The sequence below is a fragment of the Botryllus schlosseri genome, chromosome 4, assembly GCF_051294905.1.
Source record: "Botryllus schlosseri isolate E-star chromosome 4, Bs_hap1, whole genome shotgun sequence".
In the NCBI taxonomy this organism is placed as follows: Eukaryota; Metazoa; Chordata; class Ascidiacea; order Stolidobranchia; family Styelidae; genus Botryllus; species Botryllus schlosseri.
In genome coordinates this window covers 27,861,921-27,878,652 of record NC_137239.1, presented here as the reverse complement: position 1 = coordinate 27,878,652, position 16,732 = coordinate 27,861,921, and the positions used below count along the sequence as shown (strand labels likewise).

General features: G+C 40.0%; 2 protein-coding genes across 2 annotated transcripts in view; one reads left to right on the top strand and one right to left on the bottom strand.

Moving 5' to 3' along the window:
- LOC145438357 (transcobalamin-2-like) overlaps positions 1-16,732 on the top strand; it is a 204,357-nt gene that overhangs the window by 148,096 nt on the left and 39,529 nt on the right. The window lies entirely within an intron of this gene.
- LOC145437687 (protein Cryzl2-like) lies at positions 21-10,523 on the bottom strand. The gene is made up of 11 exons (XM_080314965.1): positions 10,390-10,523; positions 10,079-10,133; positions 8,560-8,644; positions 8,388-8,499; positions 5,079-5,188; positions 4,911-5,020; positions 3,961-4,116; positions 3,634-3,735; positions 2,652-2,798; positions 2,214-2,295; positions 21-346 (listed from the first exon to the last, which is right to left on the bottom strand). Exons 1-11 carry the CDS (start codon positions 10,487-10,489, stop codon positions 278-280), a joined length of 1,128 nt encoding a protein of 375 aa, XP_080171091.1. The 5' UTR covers positions 10,490-10,523; the 3' UTR covers positions 21-277.

Genomic DNA, 16,732 nt, shown 5'->3' with positions numbered 1-16,732 from the left:
AGAATTATCAAGCCATCAAATCTCACCGATTCCTTTTTATAATTTATATGTGATAAAGATTCAATATTTTTAAATCGCGAAAGCAAATAAAATCTGATTTATTCATGAAATCGTGAACCGGGGTATCGTATCAGTATGCGAGAAGTACACAATTAGAAAAAAGATAATCCAGACAGTACCCACTTTCAGTAGGACACTTGACAAATTGCATATGCAGTCAGGCTGCTCATACTTTGAGCATAAGCTAGTCTTTGGAAACGTGTGCAACGTAGACCATTCAACTCATGTCCAATACTACTTTTCCAATGTTTTTACGAGCTCTGATATAGTCGAATGCTTCGTTGACCTGAATAAGATAAGATGTTCATGAAGTTATTCTCCCTTTGAATCGGGGATATCTAGACTGCTTGGAATGCTGTTACTATGGGATCATATGTGTGTCAATCAAATGCGGTTAAAAGCAGTCAGTGCTGGTGTAGAGAGAGAGAGAAGAGGGTATTCGAGATGTTTTACACGACGGAGATGCGATACGACCGTAAGGTCATCTAGTCAGCACCCCCGCTTTTTTTCTCTTCCATGCAATCCGTGGATGCCGAGCGCCTAGCACAGTGGTTCCCAACCTTGTTCCACCCGCGTACCATTTCGAGGTTTTATGCGGTGCTCGAGTACCACCTACATATGTTACGAGCGCCAAAGGCGGTCAAAAATGTTTCCATCGGGTTGAGCTGCAGAAGGCAGCGAAACAGAAACATACTGCCCATTTTAAGGTGCAGTATATAATTTCTGTAGTGGACCCATTTGGAATTCTTGTGGTCAAACATATTAAAACGGAATTTGGTTAGGTAAGAATCCCAATGCTTTACTAGATCTCTTCCCCGTAGGCTATGGGTGGCCAACCTTTTTGCCATTCACGGCCGCATTTCAACTACTAATGTAGCCCACGGCCGCATTCCCGGGTATAGCCGTAATTAACTATAAGTGGACGCCAAATGCCCACGTTAGAGTGTCTATGTCCATTTCTGGTGAACTCCGGACTAATCTATTTAATGATATAGGCTTGCTATACGCACCGAAATCGTGAGTGGTCACTCACTGGTGATGACACGGGACTGCAGAAACTAGCGCACGAAGCGCGAAAAGTTTTTCATATTTACTATTGAATTTCGTGATTAATATTAGTAGTTTTACATAATACTATCAAATATTTATCCTTTCTCCGCCCATGGATGTGGTCAGATTCACCGGTAGAGTTTATGGAGGGAGTGTGTTTGAAAATTTAGGGCAAGTTATAAATGATGATGTATCTTCGGGTGGGCCAATTGTTATTAGTCACTTTGCTGCATGCTGTTATTTCATGACTTCCCATCAGGATTGTCGGTATAGTGAGGTGTACTCGATTCCTAGTTGGTATTTCTATATGGGGCGAATCATATTCCACTACTCTTAGAATCTGAAATGTGGAGCTCTAATTGCAAAGGGCCCTACTATATTAAATTCGAAAAATGAAGACACATTGAATCGTGCACAGTGCGAAGAAAATTTAAAGATTAATTAAGATCTGTCAAGAAATCGGGAGTCAATTTGTAAATTCAAATTTCATGTCGACAGCCGCCTGCACATACTAATTGCATTACGTGTCCACAGCCGCACAAATTCCCTTCTACGGCCGCAGGTTTGCCCCCCTGCCGTAGGCCGTCATTGGTAAGATTGCCCCTATCCATGACTACGACGGCTTCAAAAAACCTAAAGTCAACGTCAACCCCACCTGAACCAACAACTCGCTTCGGTCGAAAAAAACAAACAGAATCTACTCCCGTACCACCTGGAAGACCTTTGCGTACCACTAGTTGTGAACCACTGGCCTAGCAGGATAGCCGCGAATACCAGCTTCAGATTCTTTGGTCTGACCCGGCTGGGGATCGAACCCACGACCAACCGAGCAAGAATCCGGACACATCACCATTTGCGACCCCCTTTTAAAATTGACGAACACACAATGACTCTACAGATAGGTACAATTTCTGAAAATATATTCAATCGTCTCGATAATTTTGGCCAGTTCTCTGAAAATTTCAAACGTATCTCAAAACTACTTTCTACCTAAACAAAATCCAAAGTGTAAGAAGTCACACATAAAAAGGCACGTCGAAATGCCCAACATAAACTTAATGCTCACGTTAAATCCTGCACTACAAATTATAAAGTATACCCACTTGTTCAAGTTTGAACACTTTATCAACGCGAGGATTGATCAATCCCTTTTTATAGAGCTGAAAAATTTCTTGCACCGACCATCTGGAAAACAGTACAAGGCTTGCGAATATTGGCGTATATAGCAGCTCACAGCCAGGGATTACACAGATGTAGGGGCTAAAGCTGTGCAAAGACAAACCATGGATAATATATTTCAATTAGAAAACGACCAGAAAGGTATCGATCAAATAGTATTATTTTCATAGTGACCATATTCCCCAAGATTTTCATACAATTTCCAATGAGACGACTACATTCATAGGGCGATTCGCCAATTTTTAATGAAGATTGTTTTGGAGGGGTTAAGATTTTTCTCGAATTCTTCCTAATAACATAAGAAATTTGTTACCACTACTTTTACTGGGATAGCATATATTGATAATTTAATATTCACTTACGCAAAAATAGTCGGATCGACCACCCTGTAAGCTCCCCAGTATACTCCGATAGCTGAGACGTTTTTCACCAACATATGATTCGCCGCTAAAGTTGGATGCTGACCAGATGCGAATCCAATTATCAATAGTTTACCATCCGGTGCCAAACTGAAGAATAACCGGTGTTTTATAATAAAAGCCAAAACGCTCATCAGTTTCATTAGAAAATCTCATTACAGTACTACAGATAAGCATCAATTTATATTAGATATAGCCATTGGGGCCTCTCGTAATGAATCATAAACACTTTACCGTTTCAGGCTATTAACTGGATCCCATGTGTCTATCATTAGAGCATACAAAAAAGCATCATATCCAAGATGAAAAATGATTAACATTATAAAAAGCTATACACACTCATTAAATCCCTGACATCTCTCTCCATTTGCGTGTGCATTAGCATTCAAATATTAGACTACATCTGTACCGACCATCCAGACAGGACAGCCTAACAGCTCAATGCTGCCTTTTATGGCAATGAAAAGAAATAATTGCCAGTATATTTGGTCATTAAGGCTTCGGTGAATTACAATATGCCGTGCGTTCCGAGAAATCTTGCTCACACAATTACGAAATAGGTAACCCAATGCATGTAGCCAGAGTTAGACAACTAGAAAATATTCCGTTTTTCCAAATTACAATAGAATTACTGAATTGGAAAAAGTTTAAAAATTCAAAATTTTTAATTCAAGAGATTCAAGAAAACTCGAGTTTTAATATCAAATCATAGCTGAGTCTCACAAATCCTGTGAATGGCAAATATCTGTACACTAATCTTGGCCTGTTTCGCACCATACAGCCAACCTGCGGCATTTTCAGGAAAACCAGAAATTTTGCTCTAATGATTCTAATTAGAATTACGGTATCTAATTGTCGATGTCTGCCTTGTATCCGAATGATAAAATTTAGAAGCAGCGTCAGTGTAGGAAACAGTCAAGCATACCATCTGAAGCAGTCTTTGAAAACGTCTCCGCCAACAGCTTCAAACACAACGTCGACACCTTTCGGCTTCATTGTACGAACAGCAGTTCTGATGTTCTCTTTCCTTCATAATATAACATTTATTCTGATTTCTGATGTGCCATCTTCAATGCAGTTTACGGCAAAAAAGACTAATAATAATAATCAATTGAATAACATGATCATATTGAAATGAACTCGAATATTTTCGACCGACACTCGTCAGGGGTAATTGTCAGCAACTAGGAGAGAGAGTTGAAAAGAATGTTGTAGATCAACAAACGTATCACCAAATATGACGTCACCTTACTTGTAATCAACAGCTTTCGCACCAAGACTTTCAATTAGTTTGCATTTTTCGGCCCCTCCGACAGCCCCAATGATCTCGGCATTGTAGACATTCTTTGCGACATCGAGAGTCGCAAGACCAACTGCGCCGGCAGCCGCCGTGATCAATATCGAGTCCCTGAAACAAAACCAAGAAGTTTCAAAAACCATAGATTACTAACCTACAGATTGATGAGCAACTCAAATCGTCACACTTGAATAAACAGAGAGGTCTACTGCTGTGACAGCTAAAAGCATCATAATTGGTAGTCCTGGCGGACCCAAGCGTTCAAATTTAATAAAAGTGGTTTTAATTGAAAACTAGTGCCTCACTGATTCCGAAGATATAAATTAAAGTCTGTTCAGGACAATGGAACCACTCCGAAATAACCGTCAAAGTCTATTGACCATAGCAATGGCCAAATGTGTCGAGCGATTGTTCGGAACAATGCTGGGGTGGTTTCATTGCCCCAATCGGATTTTAATTTGCATTTTCGGAATCAGCGCGAGTAAGGCTGGTATTATTCAATTTGAGCACTTAGCTGCAGCACTACCAATCGTGTGGCTTTTAGATTGCATAGCAATAAGAGAGAATGCTTGCCCAGACGGGTTTTACGGGAGTGGTGTACCTATCAGGCTATCAGTAGGTTAGTGATCTATAGCGATACAAACAAATTCCCAAACTACTTTCTACAGAACAAAATTCAGAATGAAAAAAGTAAGCAGCTTGTCCTAAAAACTCTCAAAGTATAAGAGGAAGTAGTTCAAAAATACCTAAGTAATGCAAGCAGGCGAAACCTATTTGAGACAATACCACAATTACAATCCACAACCCAGATTGATGGTTCTTGGTCTCATGGAAGATGAAGTTGAAAAGCAGCCAGTCATTTCAGTGTATTCACGGCTCCTATGGTAGCACAATCATCATCTCACCCTTGCTTCATTTGAGCCTTCTTTTCCAACGCAAGAACAGCGGTGCCGTACGACACTACAAATCCAGCCGCTGAGGCATAACTCATGTTATCCGGGATTTTAATAAGAGTCTGTTGACGACAGTAGATTTCAGAGTCACATATGCGAATTTTATATTCATGTACTAACATCTTCGATTGTCAGGATTTCCTCGGAGTATGCATCTCCAAAGGTCATTCCGCATACTCTGGTTCCAACTTTGAATCTTTTTACATCCGGGCCTATCTCAGTGACGATGCCTGTAGCAATATCATACATAAGTTAATATATTTACATTCATTGTAGTGTAATATATTAACTCGGAGGCTTTTCATGTGCCCGCTATCAAAAGTGAATGACATATTAAAAAGCATGTAAACAGAGGCTGAAATGAAAACAAATTTGGCAAAGAAACGTATTCTATAATATATATATTATATATATATACCATTAGATATGGCAGGGTCGTTAGTTCGTTTGATTAAACATCTTTTGAGTGAGAAAAATGAGTCTATTTTGAATCTTGAGGTCTTCGATATCACCCAAGAGTCACAGAAGTGAGTTAACCCTGACTCAAACTCGAGTCTTAACACTATGACTTGGACTTGACTCGGTGGTGAATTGAAATTGACTCGAGTCCAAACTATAAGAGACAAAGCGACTTGTGACTTGGTTACAACCCTGTGATATGGCATGTCAGATTGACAGAGAAATGCATCATAGCTCTCAGCCTGAAATATGTACCTTATTGATTGTAGTTTCAAAATACTCTTAATACTATTGCTGAATCCTTGTGTTGATGTCATATAAAACATTGTAATGGCTATTTCTGCATCTTCCTCATCCAGCGGCATATGCACATCCTGCATTCATGGTATGTATGTATATTAGGGTTGTTCGGAATTGACCGACTTTCAAAAAGTCCAGGTATTCAGTCCGATTCCCATGCCTTATACCTTAAAAACATATTCTGGCTACTTTTTTTTGTAACTCGTCCCCTGCATCCGTGTGCACATTGAGCTGGAAGAATAGCAGCTGAAAATAGGGGATTCCCCTAAAATCTGAGTGTCACGATTTTACCTAGCCTAGTTAAAGTGACATATAACATGGATTTATGCAGCTGTTGCGGTTTGGAGTGCTACAAAACCCCATTATATAAGGCATTGCTAGTTCAGGATATCATTTCCATGTCCCACACTGCCTTAGAACTGCTCAAAACTACCTAAAACTGATAGTCATTTTGTTGGATCACATATCCTACACCCCTCAAACCTACCCGGCACTGTTCATCAATTTCCTGGATCCCAATGTGCAAGAATACAGCTGTAAATGTAACATCCACTCACAGCCACATAATAAACATCACAGGAAACGAAAAATTAAGGCAAAGAAAGAGATCAACTTGGCAAAATATTACATAAATCAGGTGGATGAAATGGTTGCTTTCGAGAAATCTGCATATCTGTTCCGGTGATCTTCCACAGCTTGTAGGAGGCTCGCTCGCTGTTTTTTGTCATCCGTTATGAACGCAGCATAGTCGGTATTCAATTTTACCATACGCTGTGCTGCATCATTAACTACTTCAACAGTATTCACAAATTCTTAAGCAGTCATGAAATCCGGATCAGTATGCCATTCCGAAACTGGAAGACTCAACCAATCATGTTCCACATGTATAGCATCAAATAGAAACCACGATTCTGGCCCAATCAAATCGACCATACTCATTGACTCAGAGACAGAGTCAGAGATCAGACTGAGAGGCATACCTCTGCGAAATTTTTCAGGGATTGGCATTTTCAGCAATTCAGCAGCCATCGCTTCCTTCAGTTTGTCAGGAATCTTTGGATTAACCGAGAACATGGTAAATACCACCATTTCCTCAGTTAGATACCAATGATGTTTTCGCAATTTCTTGTATGCCACATCAGCAACAGTGAGATCGCATAATGAAAAGATTTTCATGTCATGAAGGAATTTGAGATCATTCCAAGGTGCGTCACATGCAATACCAGTTTTCAACAAAGCTGGAACATAGAACAAAGCAATGAATGTATTGATTCGTTCCAACTTTTCAATGAACTCTTCAGAATAGTCCATTTGCTCACTCCACATGAACATTTTTTGACAGTACAGGACTTGACTCATCCATCTAGCGCTATGAGTAGCACCAGGCTTGCGAAAACGATGATCAACATTTGTCGTCCAAAATCGCCAAGGTGCCTGTTGCACATTCTCTGAAGTCATCTCTTATCAAGACTTTTTTCTGCTTTCCATCATTGGGTTTCATCAGTGGAATAATTTCTTGCTTTGCTTCATCAGCTTTCATCGCCAACCAGCTGCCTTCAATAAACTTCAGCGTTTTATAGCTTCTTGATTTATCAATATGTTTCCACTTCTTCTTGAAGGTATTAAAATCCTGTTTTCAGGGCCTGTGGTTGTCGATCCAAACAAACACTTCCAAACCTCTCGAATGACCAGTTCATAAATATGATGGCGACAGGCATTGTAGAAAACTTTCCTGTTAATCAATTCTTCAAGTAACGGAACCGCACCTTTGTTTTTACCAGTGTTTGAGGATATGTTGTGTCAAACACAAGAGCTCTAACAGATTTTGTTAAATTCCAAAGTTCCAAATGATGCATCAGCCTGTGCCTTTCCTGTAGCACTTTACGACTATGCTGCGTTCATAACGGATGACAAAAAACAGCGAGCGAGCCTCCTACAAACTGTGGAAGATCACCGGAACAGATATGCAGATTTCTCGAAAGCAACCATTTCACCCACCTGATTTATGTAATATTTTGCCAAGTTGATCTCTTTCTTTGCCTTAATTTTTCGTTTCCTGTGATGTTTATTATGTGGCTGTGAGTGGATGTTACATTTACAGTTGTATTCTTGCACATTGGGATCCAGGAAATTGATGAACAGTGCCGGGTAGGTTTGAGGGGTGTAGGATATGTAATCCAACAAAATGACTATCAGTTTTAGGTAGTTTTGAGCAGTTCTAAGGCAGTGTGGGACATGGAAATGATATCCTGAACTAGCAATGCCTTATATAGTGGGGTTTTACAGCACTCCAAACCGCAACAGCTGCATAAATCCATGTTATATGTCACTTTAACTAGGCTAGGTAAAATCGTGACACTCAGATTTTAGGGGAATCCCCTATTTTCAGCTGCTATTCTTCCAGCTCAATGTGCACACGGATGCAGGGGACGAGTTACAAAAAAAAGTAGCCAGAATATGTTTTTAAGGTATAAGGCATGGGAATCAGACTGAAAACCTGGACTTTTTGAAAGTCGGTCAATTCTGAACAACCCTAATGTATATGCACAGATCGTCTGTATGTCTATCACTAGTTGATGTATATGCCGCAAAAACATCAAGGACAAAAATATACAACGTCAACAATGTCCTAGGTATAACACCCGCATACTTGCGATTAAAACAACTCACCTGAATATTCAGAGCCCGGGCAGAAGGGAGGTTCATGTTTCTCTTGGTATGTGCCTTCCACCATCAATATATCACCAAAGTTAACCGCGGCAGCCTCCACCTTTACCCTGATCTTGAAACAGTGAAATATTGATCTTTTACTACGATCACCTCAAAAAGCTACGAGTGTTACCTGGTTTGATGTGATTGGCTGGCATTCCTTTTGCTTGATTACCATTGGCTTTTTTAGTTCGACGCACACCGCAGCACGATAATACCTAGCAATATAGTCAGTGAATAAAACAATAGAATGTTGGTCGCATAATGTCCAGGGCTGGACACAATGATTCGAGTACACTCGAATAAGAATTGAGTATTAATTCTAATTATTCGAGTTGAGTAATGAGAGATGATTCTCTCGGGTACAGAAATTATACTTTTCTTGCCACTAATTGTTAATTTATTTACAATTATTATAGTTGCAATAGTATTTTCCGTTGTGGGAGCCTTGAAACGTCGATTGGTCGTATTGCAGCATAAAAACATGCATAAAAAGCTACACGCATTAAAGGGGCACTGCAGTCTAAAGATGATGAGGTCTCAAATTGAAGGGCAGAACGAAAGAAAAATTTTGGCAGCAGCCGTTTTCTTCAGAACGCCACCGTAATGGAGCTGTAATGAATTGAAATTTCCATGGTTGCATCACGCTCCAGCAGTCACGCAGAGATCGAACTATATATAGTTGTCAGCCGATGTTATGAAGGAAATAGAATACACTGGGCCCGATTTTGACATAAATCTCCTGACTGGACATCTTCCGTTGAACGCGGTATCTAAACCACCTTGGCGTGTACGACATATTTCCTTCATAACATCGGCTGACAACTATATAAAGTTCGATCGCTGCGTGACTGCTGGACCGTGCTGCAACTATGGAAATTTCAATTCATTACAGCTCCATTACGGTGGCGTTCTGAAGAAAACGGCTGCTGCCAAAATTTTTCTTTCGTTTTGCCCTTCAATCTGAGACCACATCATTTTTAGAGTGCAGTGCCCCTTTAATGGGAATAACATATCTGTAAAGTCGTGACCAACCCCCCATGGCATTGTCACAAAGCAAAGTACAATGAAATAGTCATGGTCAAAAAAATACCAACTTATATGTAATGCAGGGTTACCATATTTTGGAATCGGGAAAGAACGGCACTTTTTCAAAATTTTCAAACTTAGAATACCGGAGTAAAATCTTGAAAAAATTGTAAATTTTTCCAACTTCGTGGTCGGTCGACCAAAAAAAAAGGTCATCTTTCTCGCTCAGCGCCAAAATAATACAGTTTTACTTTCACATTTTCAGTTGGTTTCTAAAAAAAAAGGTCAACTTTCCGGCTCAGCTCCCGAAATAGCTGCCGGAGCGTTACTTGAGTGCTGATTTACTGTATCTCAGTAGAATTTAGAACAAAATCTTAAAAAGGAGGACATTTTCAAAAACCTGAAAAAGGAGGACAAATCCTCCTAAAGGAGGACGTATGGTAACCCTAATTTAATGTGTTGTAGTATTACAGTAACTGGCAGTATATTCTCTAAAACGAAGACTACCTATTTGAACTTTTCCCATATTTCAAACTTTTAGGACGCCATAATGAAAATGAATGATAGGCAATGGAATTTGCCCGGCCCTAATATTACCAAAAGGCAGCACAATTATAACGTACCTCTTTGCAGAAGCATTCTCTTTTCCTACTCTTGTCAGCAAACCTTCGGAAATCCCTGCAAATGCAGATTCACTAAGCTAAATTATGAAGGAACCTCGTTCAGGTTCAGAACACATTTGTGACTCAATTTCAATTTCAATGATTTCAATTTCCTGCATACTATCTTTTTACATTTTTCGTTTACTATACCAATACCGTACACATGAGTGACATGACTCATTTTGCATGTAATAGTTTATTACTATTAGTAAGTCAACGTGGCTGTTTGTTTAGCAGACTTCACCAAGTTTGAAAATATGGATAGCCGTTACCTTGATTACTGCTGGCTGCGCGTCTGGCAAGCGGTCTCAAGATAACTTCGGGAGGACATCTGATCATTTTAGAGGCAATCGTACGACAGGCCGTTTGCATTTCCACGCGTCTTTTGTTTATTATGCAACAACTGAAAACATATAAACAAGGCACAGTACTTCTTCGTCGGTGTTTGCAGAACCCAGTACGGTAACTGGAGTGCATCGATGCGTGCAAAATATAACTTGTTTGATTGATGGAATCCGGGTTTCGTAGTAATATTTTTGATGTGCCATATCAGGAGTTCAGAATTTATGGTTGTAACCAAGTCATAAGGTTCCGAGTCACAAGTCAATCTCACTTTTATAGTTTTGACACGAGTCAAGTCGAGTCATTTTCAATTCACCACCGAGTCAAGTCCGAGTCCAAGTCAGCGATCAGAGGGTCGAGTCCGAGTCCAAGTCAGCGATCAGAGCATAGTGTCCTATTTGGTGTCGACACAAGCAAATCGCACGGTTCAATGAAATTGTATCACGTCACAGTTTCCATTTGGCTACAGGCAATTTGACGGTGATTTTTGACCGACTTGCCGAGCATCAAATTTGATAAAACGGGTATCAATCGAAAGCTGCCGCCGTACTGATTACGAAAATATAAATTTTATTCCGCTCGCGGCCCTGGAACCCCCACAATCAGCCTCTAATTTTTCATTGTTATGGAGATTGGCATTGGGACGCAACAATGCTGTCTGGCGAAACGACAGACGCAACAATACTGTCTGGCTCCCTTTTTCTCGAGCACCTGTCTCGTTTCGCTAGACAGCATTGTTGCGTCCCAATGCCAATCTCCATAACAATGAAAAATTAGAGGCTGATTGTGGGGGTTCCAGGGCCGCGAGCGGAATAAAATTTATATTTTCGTAATCAGTACGGCGGCAGCTTTCGATTGATACCCGTTTTATCAAATTTGATGCGCGGCAAGTCGGTCAAAAATCACCGTCAAATTGCCTGTAGCCAAATGGAAACTGTGACGTGATACAATTTCATTGAACCGTGCGATTTGCTTGTGTCGACACCATATAGGACACTATGATCAGAGGGTCGAGTCCGAGTCATGGTATTATGACTCGAGTCCGAGTCCAAGTGTTGACTGCTCAGTTTCCAGTTGAAGTCTTGTTAACCCACTTTTTATAGCTCTGTTTGGTGATATCGAATGGTTCGCATTTATAATATGCTAATTTTCCTCACTTTTAGCAGTTTCTGGTCGCATTTTCGAGTACCAGTACCAATAGACGAAATCCCAATAGTGGGGTAACTTTACTATTGTTCAAAATTACACTGAAATGTCGGTCTTGGCCGTCTGAGTCTCGAATCATATGACTTGGTTCGAGTCATGCGCAACGACTCGAGCCCAAGTCGAAACAATTTTGCAAAAATGACTCGAGTCGAGTCATTAGAAAGTCATGACTCGAGTCATTACAACCCTGGGATTTGTAATTATCTAATTCACGTTTTGTTCGTTTACTTAAAGGTTTCGTATTTTCACAGCAAATTTCAATGTATTGGCATAGAAATATATATATATATATATATATATATTATGGGGATCATCAATCTCATATTTGATTGATAGTTCTGATACTGAATCGCTGAATACTGATAAGTAGAGGGCATGTTTACGCAATTTTTTTTACAGCTTCCGACAGCTTCCTAGATACTCAGAATCTATGTACTATGATTTTGTCGCTATTACTTTTTTCTATTCTATCTCTACTTTTCATTCAGTGTGCATGCCTCCTCTTTACATCGCCTAGCTAGGCCAAGGAGGGTGTCTATGATGCCATAGACTACTCCAAGTCGCTTCGACACCTTCCTATCTTTCCATTGTATCGAATTTTTATGGTATATTGAACGGATAAAAAATTGCTACTAAAGGAATGATGATGATGATGATGATTTTATAGAGCAACTTTTTGCAACTTTTCTCTATTTTTCATGCCAATTTTCACTGCTAATATTGCGTAAAAATGTGAAGGAATGTTTTAAAAACATGCTATAAAGTATAAACTCTTCCTAGGATGGTTCTATTTTCTTTGATTTGCATAACAAAAAGCTCTATGATGAGTTAGCTGCATCTCACTGCTATCAATGACAGAATGACTTGCAAGCAAGAAGTTCATTAACCTCTGCCAAGTAGCCTGCGACAGTTCCCTAACAATATGTAAAAGATAGCTTTATTAATTCTGTCGTTTAAATTGGGGATAGCTTCCCGTTTAAAGAACGCCCAGGCAATACCGCCTAAAATTACATTGTCACTGGGTCACCTTTTTCCGGCTATAGATTTCGTTAAATTCGCTGAGAGTTAATTTTCTATAATGTCTTGGGTCAAGTTTGCAGACCTAGGGGTTTTTGGGTGTGTCATTTGACTTGTTTTAATACAAAAGGGCAGGGTTGGGTAATTATTTTCCTCCGCGGGCCAAAGGAGAAGTAAAAAATAAGTTGGCGGGCCGAGTGAAAAATTGTAGCTATATTCTCCAGCGTGTTTTAATTTTATTTCTAAATTACATTGTTAATATATGCTGCTCAGTGGATGTGTTGATGTAAGGTAATGAGAAAGTGACGGTTAATAAAAAAAAATATCTATTTGCCGTCATGATTCGAAACAATGTTAAACATGATGTATTTTAAACTCTCTTTAAACTAGTATCCACGTTATTCTATTAAGACTCTAGAACAGTGGTCCTCAAAAAAATTTTAGGCACGCTTCCTGTTATGATAGGGAAAAATTTCGCGTCACTTATCATGATATCACAAATTATTAAAATGTGCAACCAGAATGCTAGCAATCCCAACGGATAGTTGGATGGCATGGAGCGATATGGCTGTTGATGAGAGAATTATGCAATATAAAAGTCGGACAAAACACAGAGTAACAAGTATAAGTTGGGGTAGATCGCGCGGTGCGTGAAAAAAATCATTAAACTGCGGCATCGCGCCCCCTTCAGATGCTTTCATGCTCCCCACTTCTAGAACCACTGCACTGAAATGTGTATCGAATAGTACAAAGCTAATTGTCTTGGTAGCTGCCTGCCGATCAGTGTACAGCTTAAATATCCTTGGTGCTGAGTGGAGCTTGTAGTTTTTCAGAAATTCGCCTTCCCTTTACCGAGTGTTTCATGTTTTTGTCATAAAACCCACTTTAATTAAAATCCCCAATCTCGCCGACATCCTCGGCAAAAACTAAAAGGACTGGTTTACCCATGACTCCAGTATATAAATATTTAGCGCTCTAAACCTTCTTTTTTAAATTTTAGTTTCAGGCTTTCTTTTTTGACATGCCCGTTCATCCTTTATGGGCGATAGATATGATTAGTCATATAGTAATCGCGAGCACTAATTGACTTGTTTTACGAATTAGGGATTTGGAAACGTATCACCATAGTGTGCTCTATGGTGTCGACACAGCCAAATCTCACGCCTCAGTGAAATTGTATCACGTCACAATTTCCATTTGGCTACAGGCAATTTGACGGTCATTTTTGATCGACTTGCCGAGCATTAAATTTGGTAAAACGGGTATCAATCGAAAGCTGACTCTGCACTGATTACGAAAATATAAATTTTATTCCGCTCGTGTCCCTGGAACTCGCACAATCAGCCTCGAATTTTTCATTGTTATGGAGATTGGCATTGAGACGCAACAATGGTGTCTGGCTCTTTTACTCTTGAGCTTCTCTCTCGTTTCGCCAAACAGCATTGTTACTGTTTCTTGCTGTACATTTATTATGGCTTCCATGTGCCATCAACCAGAGATGAGATAACAGATGAAGTGGTCAAGCACGAGTGATGCGGACATGCACAGTTGGGTAAGGCATGACGTCATACCTTGCTACTTTACAGGGAAGCATCATCATAATACATACAATAACCCACGTAACAGTTACGTCATGAGCTACTCTCTCGTTTCGCCAGACAGCATTGTTGCGTCCCAATGCCAATCTCCAAAACAATGAAAAATTCGAGGCTGATTGTGGGAGTTCCAGGGCCACGAGCGGATAAAATTTATATTTTCGCAATCAGAGGAGAGTCAGCTTTCGATTGATACCCGTTTTACCAAATTTAATGCTCGGCAAGCCGGTCAAAAATGACCGTCAAATTGCCTGTAGCCAAATGGAAATTGTGACGTGATACAATTTCACTGAGGCGTGAGATTTGCTTGTGTCGACACCATATAGGACACTATGGTATCACGTAGCTTTTTGAAACACATATCGTATAAATCGAAATCTGAAAATGAAAATAAAGAAGGTTTGAACTCAACTACATGGAAAGAGTGATTTATTGTGACTTTAATTGCTACTCATACTTTGCCACATTGCCTTTATTTTGAATCTGGATTACGCATGGGATGTACGTATAGACACTAGACAGCGTAATCGTGGCATATTAATCAACACTGAACAGGCTTCAAAGTAACGAATTTCCTGCTCAGTTGATACAGCCTATGGTTTTAGTCATTCAAAAAGCAAATTTTGTGTTTTTGAATTCCAAATATCCTTTCGCGGGCCGCACAGAATAGCTTCGCGGACCGCATTTGGCCCGCGGGCCGCACTTTGCCCAGGTCTGCAAAAGGGGGTTATCGCTATGCTGTTTGGCCTTTTTTGGGAATATTATTTCTGCATTGTGTAATTTTATTGCTGTGTACCGGGAAAAAATGTAATTTTGGCGGTCCCGCCAGAAGATCATCTATGAAATGACAATGTAACAAATATGACAGCTCTTCAGGAACTATAGGTTATACAACGGGACCTCTGGATAATCTCATACCCCAATAATTCAACAAAAACTATGAATGCAAGTTTTTACTGCAACTTTTGTTAAAATTACGTGCAACTTTCTCAGGATTTCAGTGCAACAAAAACCTGTCCTACCGACAAGGTATCGCGCCGATTAATCGTGAATTTAGTATTTTGTAATGCAGAGCATCTGATCAGTGATCATGTTTGTAGTTCAGTTTATTTACTGCAGTCTGTTTTGTTACAGCTTGCAAGCTACGAAATTCCTGCCATCCAAGTAGATTGCACCGATAACACACAAACCAGAACCAGCTATTTAAATGCATATAATTGGAAGACTTTTCTAGTGATCTCGAGAAGGAATACATGTTCCCCAATTTCAGCGTGTCATGATTAGTGTCATGATGCCGCAGTCAACCACTTGTGATAAGATCATTTATGTCATGCCCCACAGTTATGTGACGTAAAATTACGTCATGTACGTCTAAACTAGGAACCTATTGATGCCTCGGGGCCATTTCGAAAATTGATATTTGAAACATGCACGCGATTTTGACAGAAATAGTGGTATATGCAAGCATATATTTTGATGTAACATTTCTGTATCTGAAAATACAAATACACACACCATCGCTATGCTATATTATTGCGTGGTTATTGGGTTCGTGACTACCTCTCAAATTTGAGGCTAATAGGCATGTTGGCTACGTCATCAAGTGAGGTTGTTTTTACTGCCGATTATATATTACTGTACGGCGGTGAGCATGGCCCTTTGAGTGGTATCACGTTCAAAAATCGTCAGCACTTATTTAATTTTGTTTTTGCGAAAATTGAAGTTTATAACAGAATGGTAAACGAAAGTTTAATCCAAAATATTGAGATCTCAAATTTGCATACCGTGGTCGATTCTCATATTGAAATTGATCAGAGAGAGAGAAAGAGAGAAGAGAGTGATAATCGTTGGGTTATATTTTTCATCTGAACAAGTCACACACAATGTACAATGCGATAAGACACGATGCGATGCAATGAACAAATAGGAGGATGTCGAACGTCACGCTACAGTTGCGATCCTTCTAATCTAACATCCACCTCGGCCTAGAGCAGCGGTTCTCAACCTTATTTGACACGCGCCCCCCTTGGCGATGGTCAAGAAAATCGCGCCCCCTGACCCCCCTTACATTTATCGTCATGTCAAAAAGAGCACATCATCTAATACAGAGGTGGGCAACCTTCCTGCTAATCATGGCTGCATCTTGATTACTTATGTATAGCCTAAGGCCGCATTCCAGGGCATAGCCGCAATGAACGATCTGGACGCAAAATACCTATGGTAAACTGCCCATATCCATTCCCGGTGAACTCCGGACTATTCTACTTTCAACGACGGCCTATTGTAGGCTACGCACCGAAATCGCGAGTGGCAATGTTAGGAATAGTTGCTGGGAGTGCATATTGTGGCCCGGTGCGCGAAAATTTTTCATCAGAGCCGCGAATGAATTGTTATTTCTTGAGGATTCCCAATCCTGCTCCAATTAAGACGGGTGCTACTGCATTAAAATCGAAAA

Coding starts and splice junctions, on each gene's coding strand:
- LOC145437687 (XM_080314965.1), bottom strand. CDS start 10,489: ATGCAAACGGCCTGTCGTACGATTGCCTCTAAAATGATCAGATGTCCT. Junction 5,021..5,078: donor AAATCCTGACAATCGAAGAT/GTTAGTACATGA, acceptor TGTCGTCAACAG/ACTCTTATTAAAATCCCGGA. Junction 2,296..2,651: donor GTCGATCCGACTATTTTTGC/GTAAGTGAATAT, acceptor ACTGTTTTCCAG/ATGGTCGGTGCAAGAAATTT.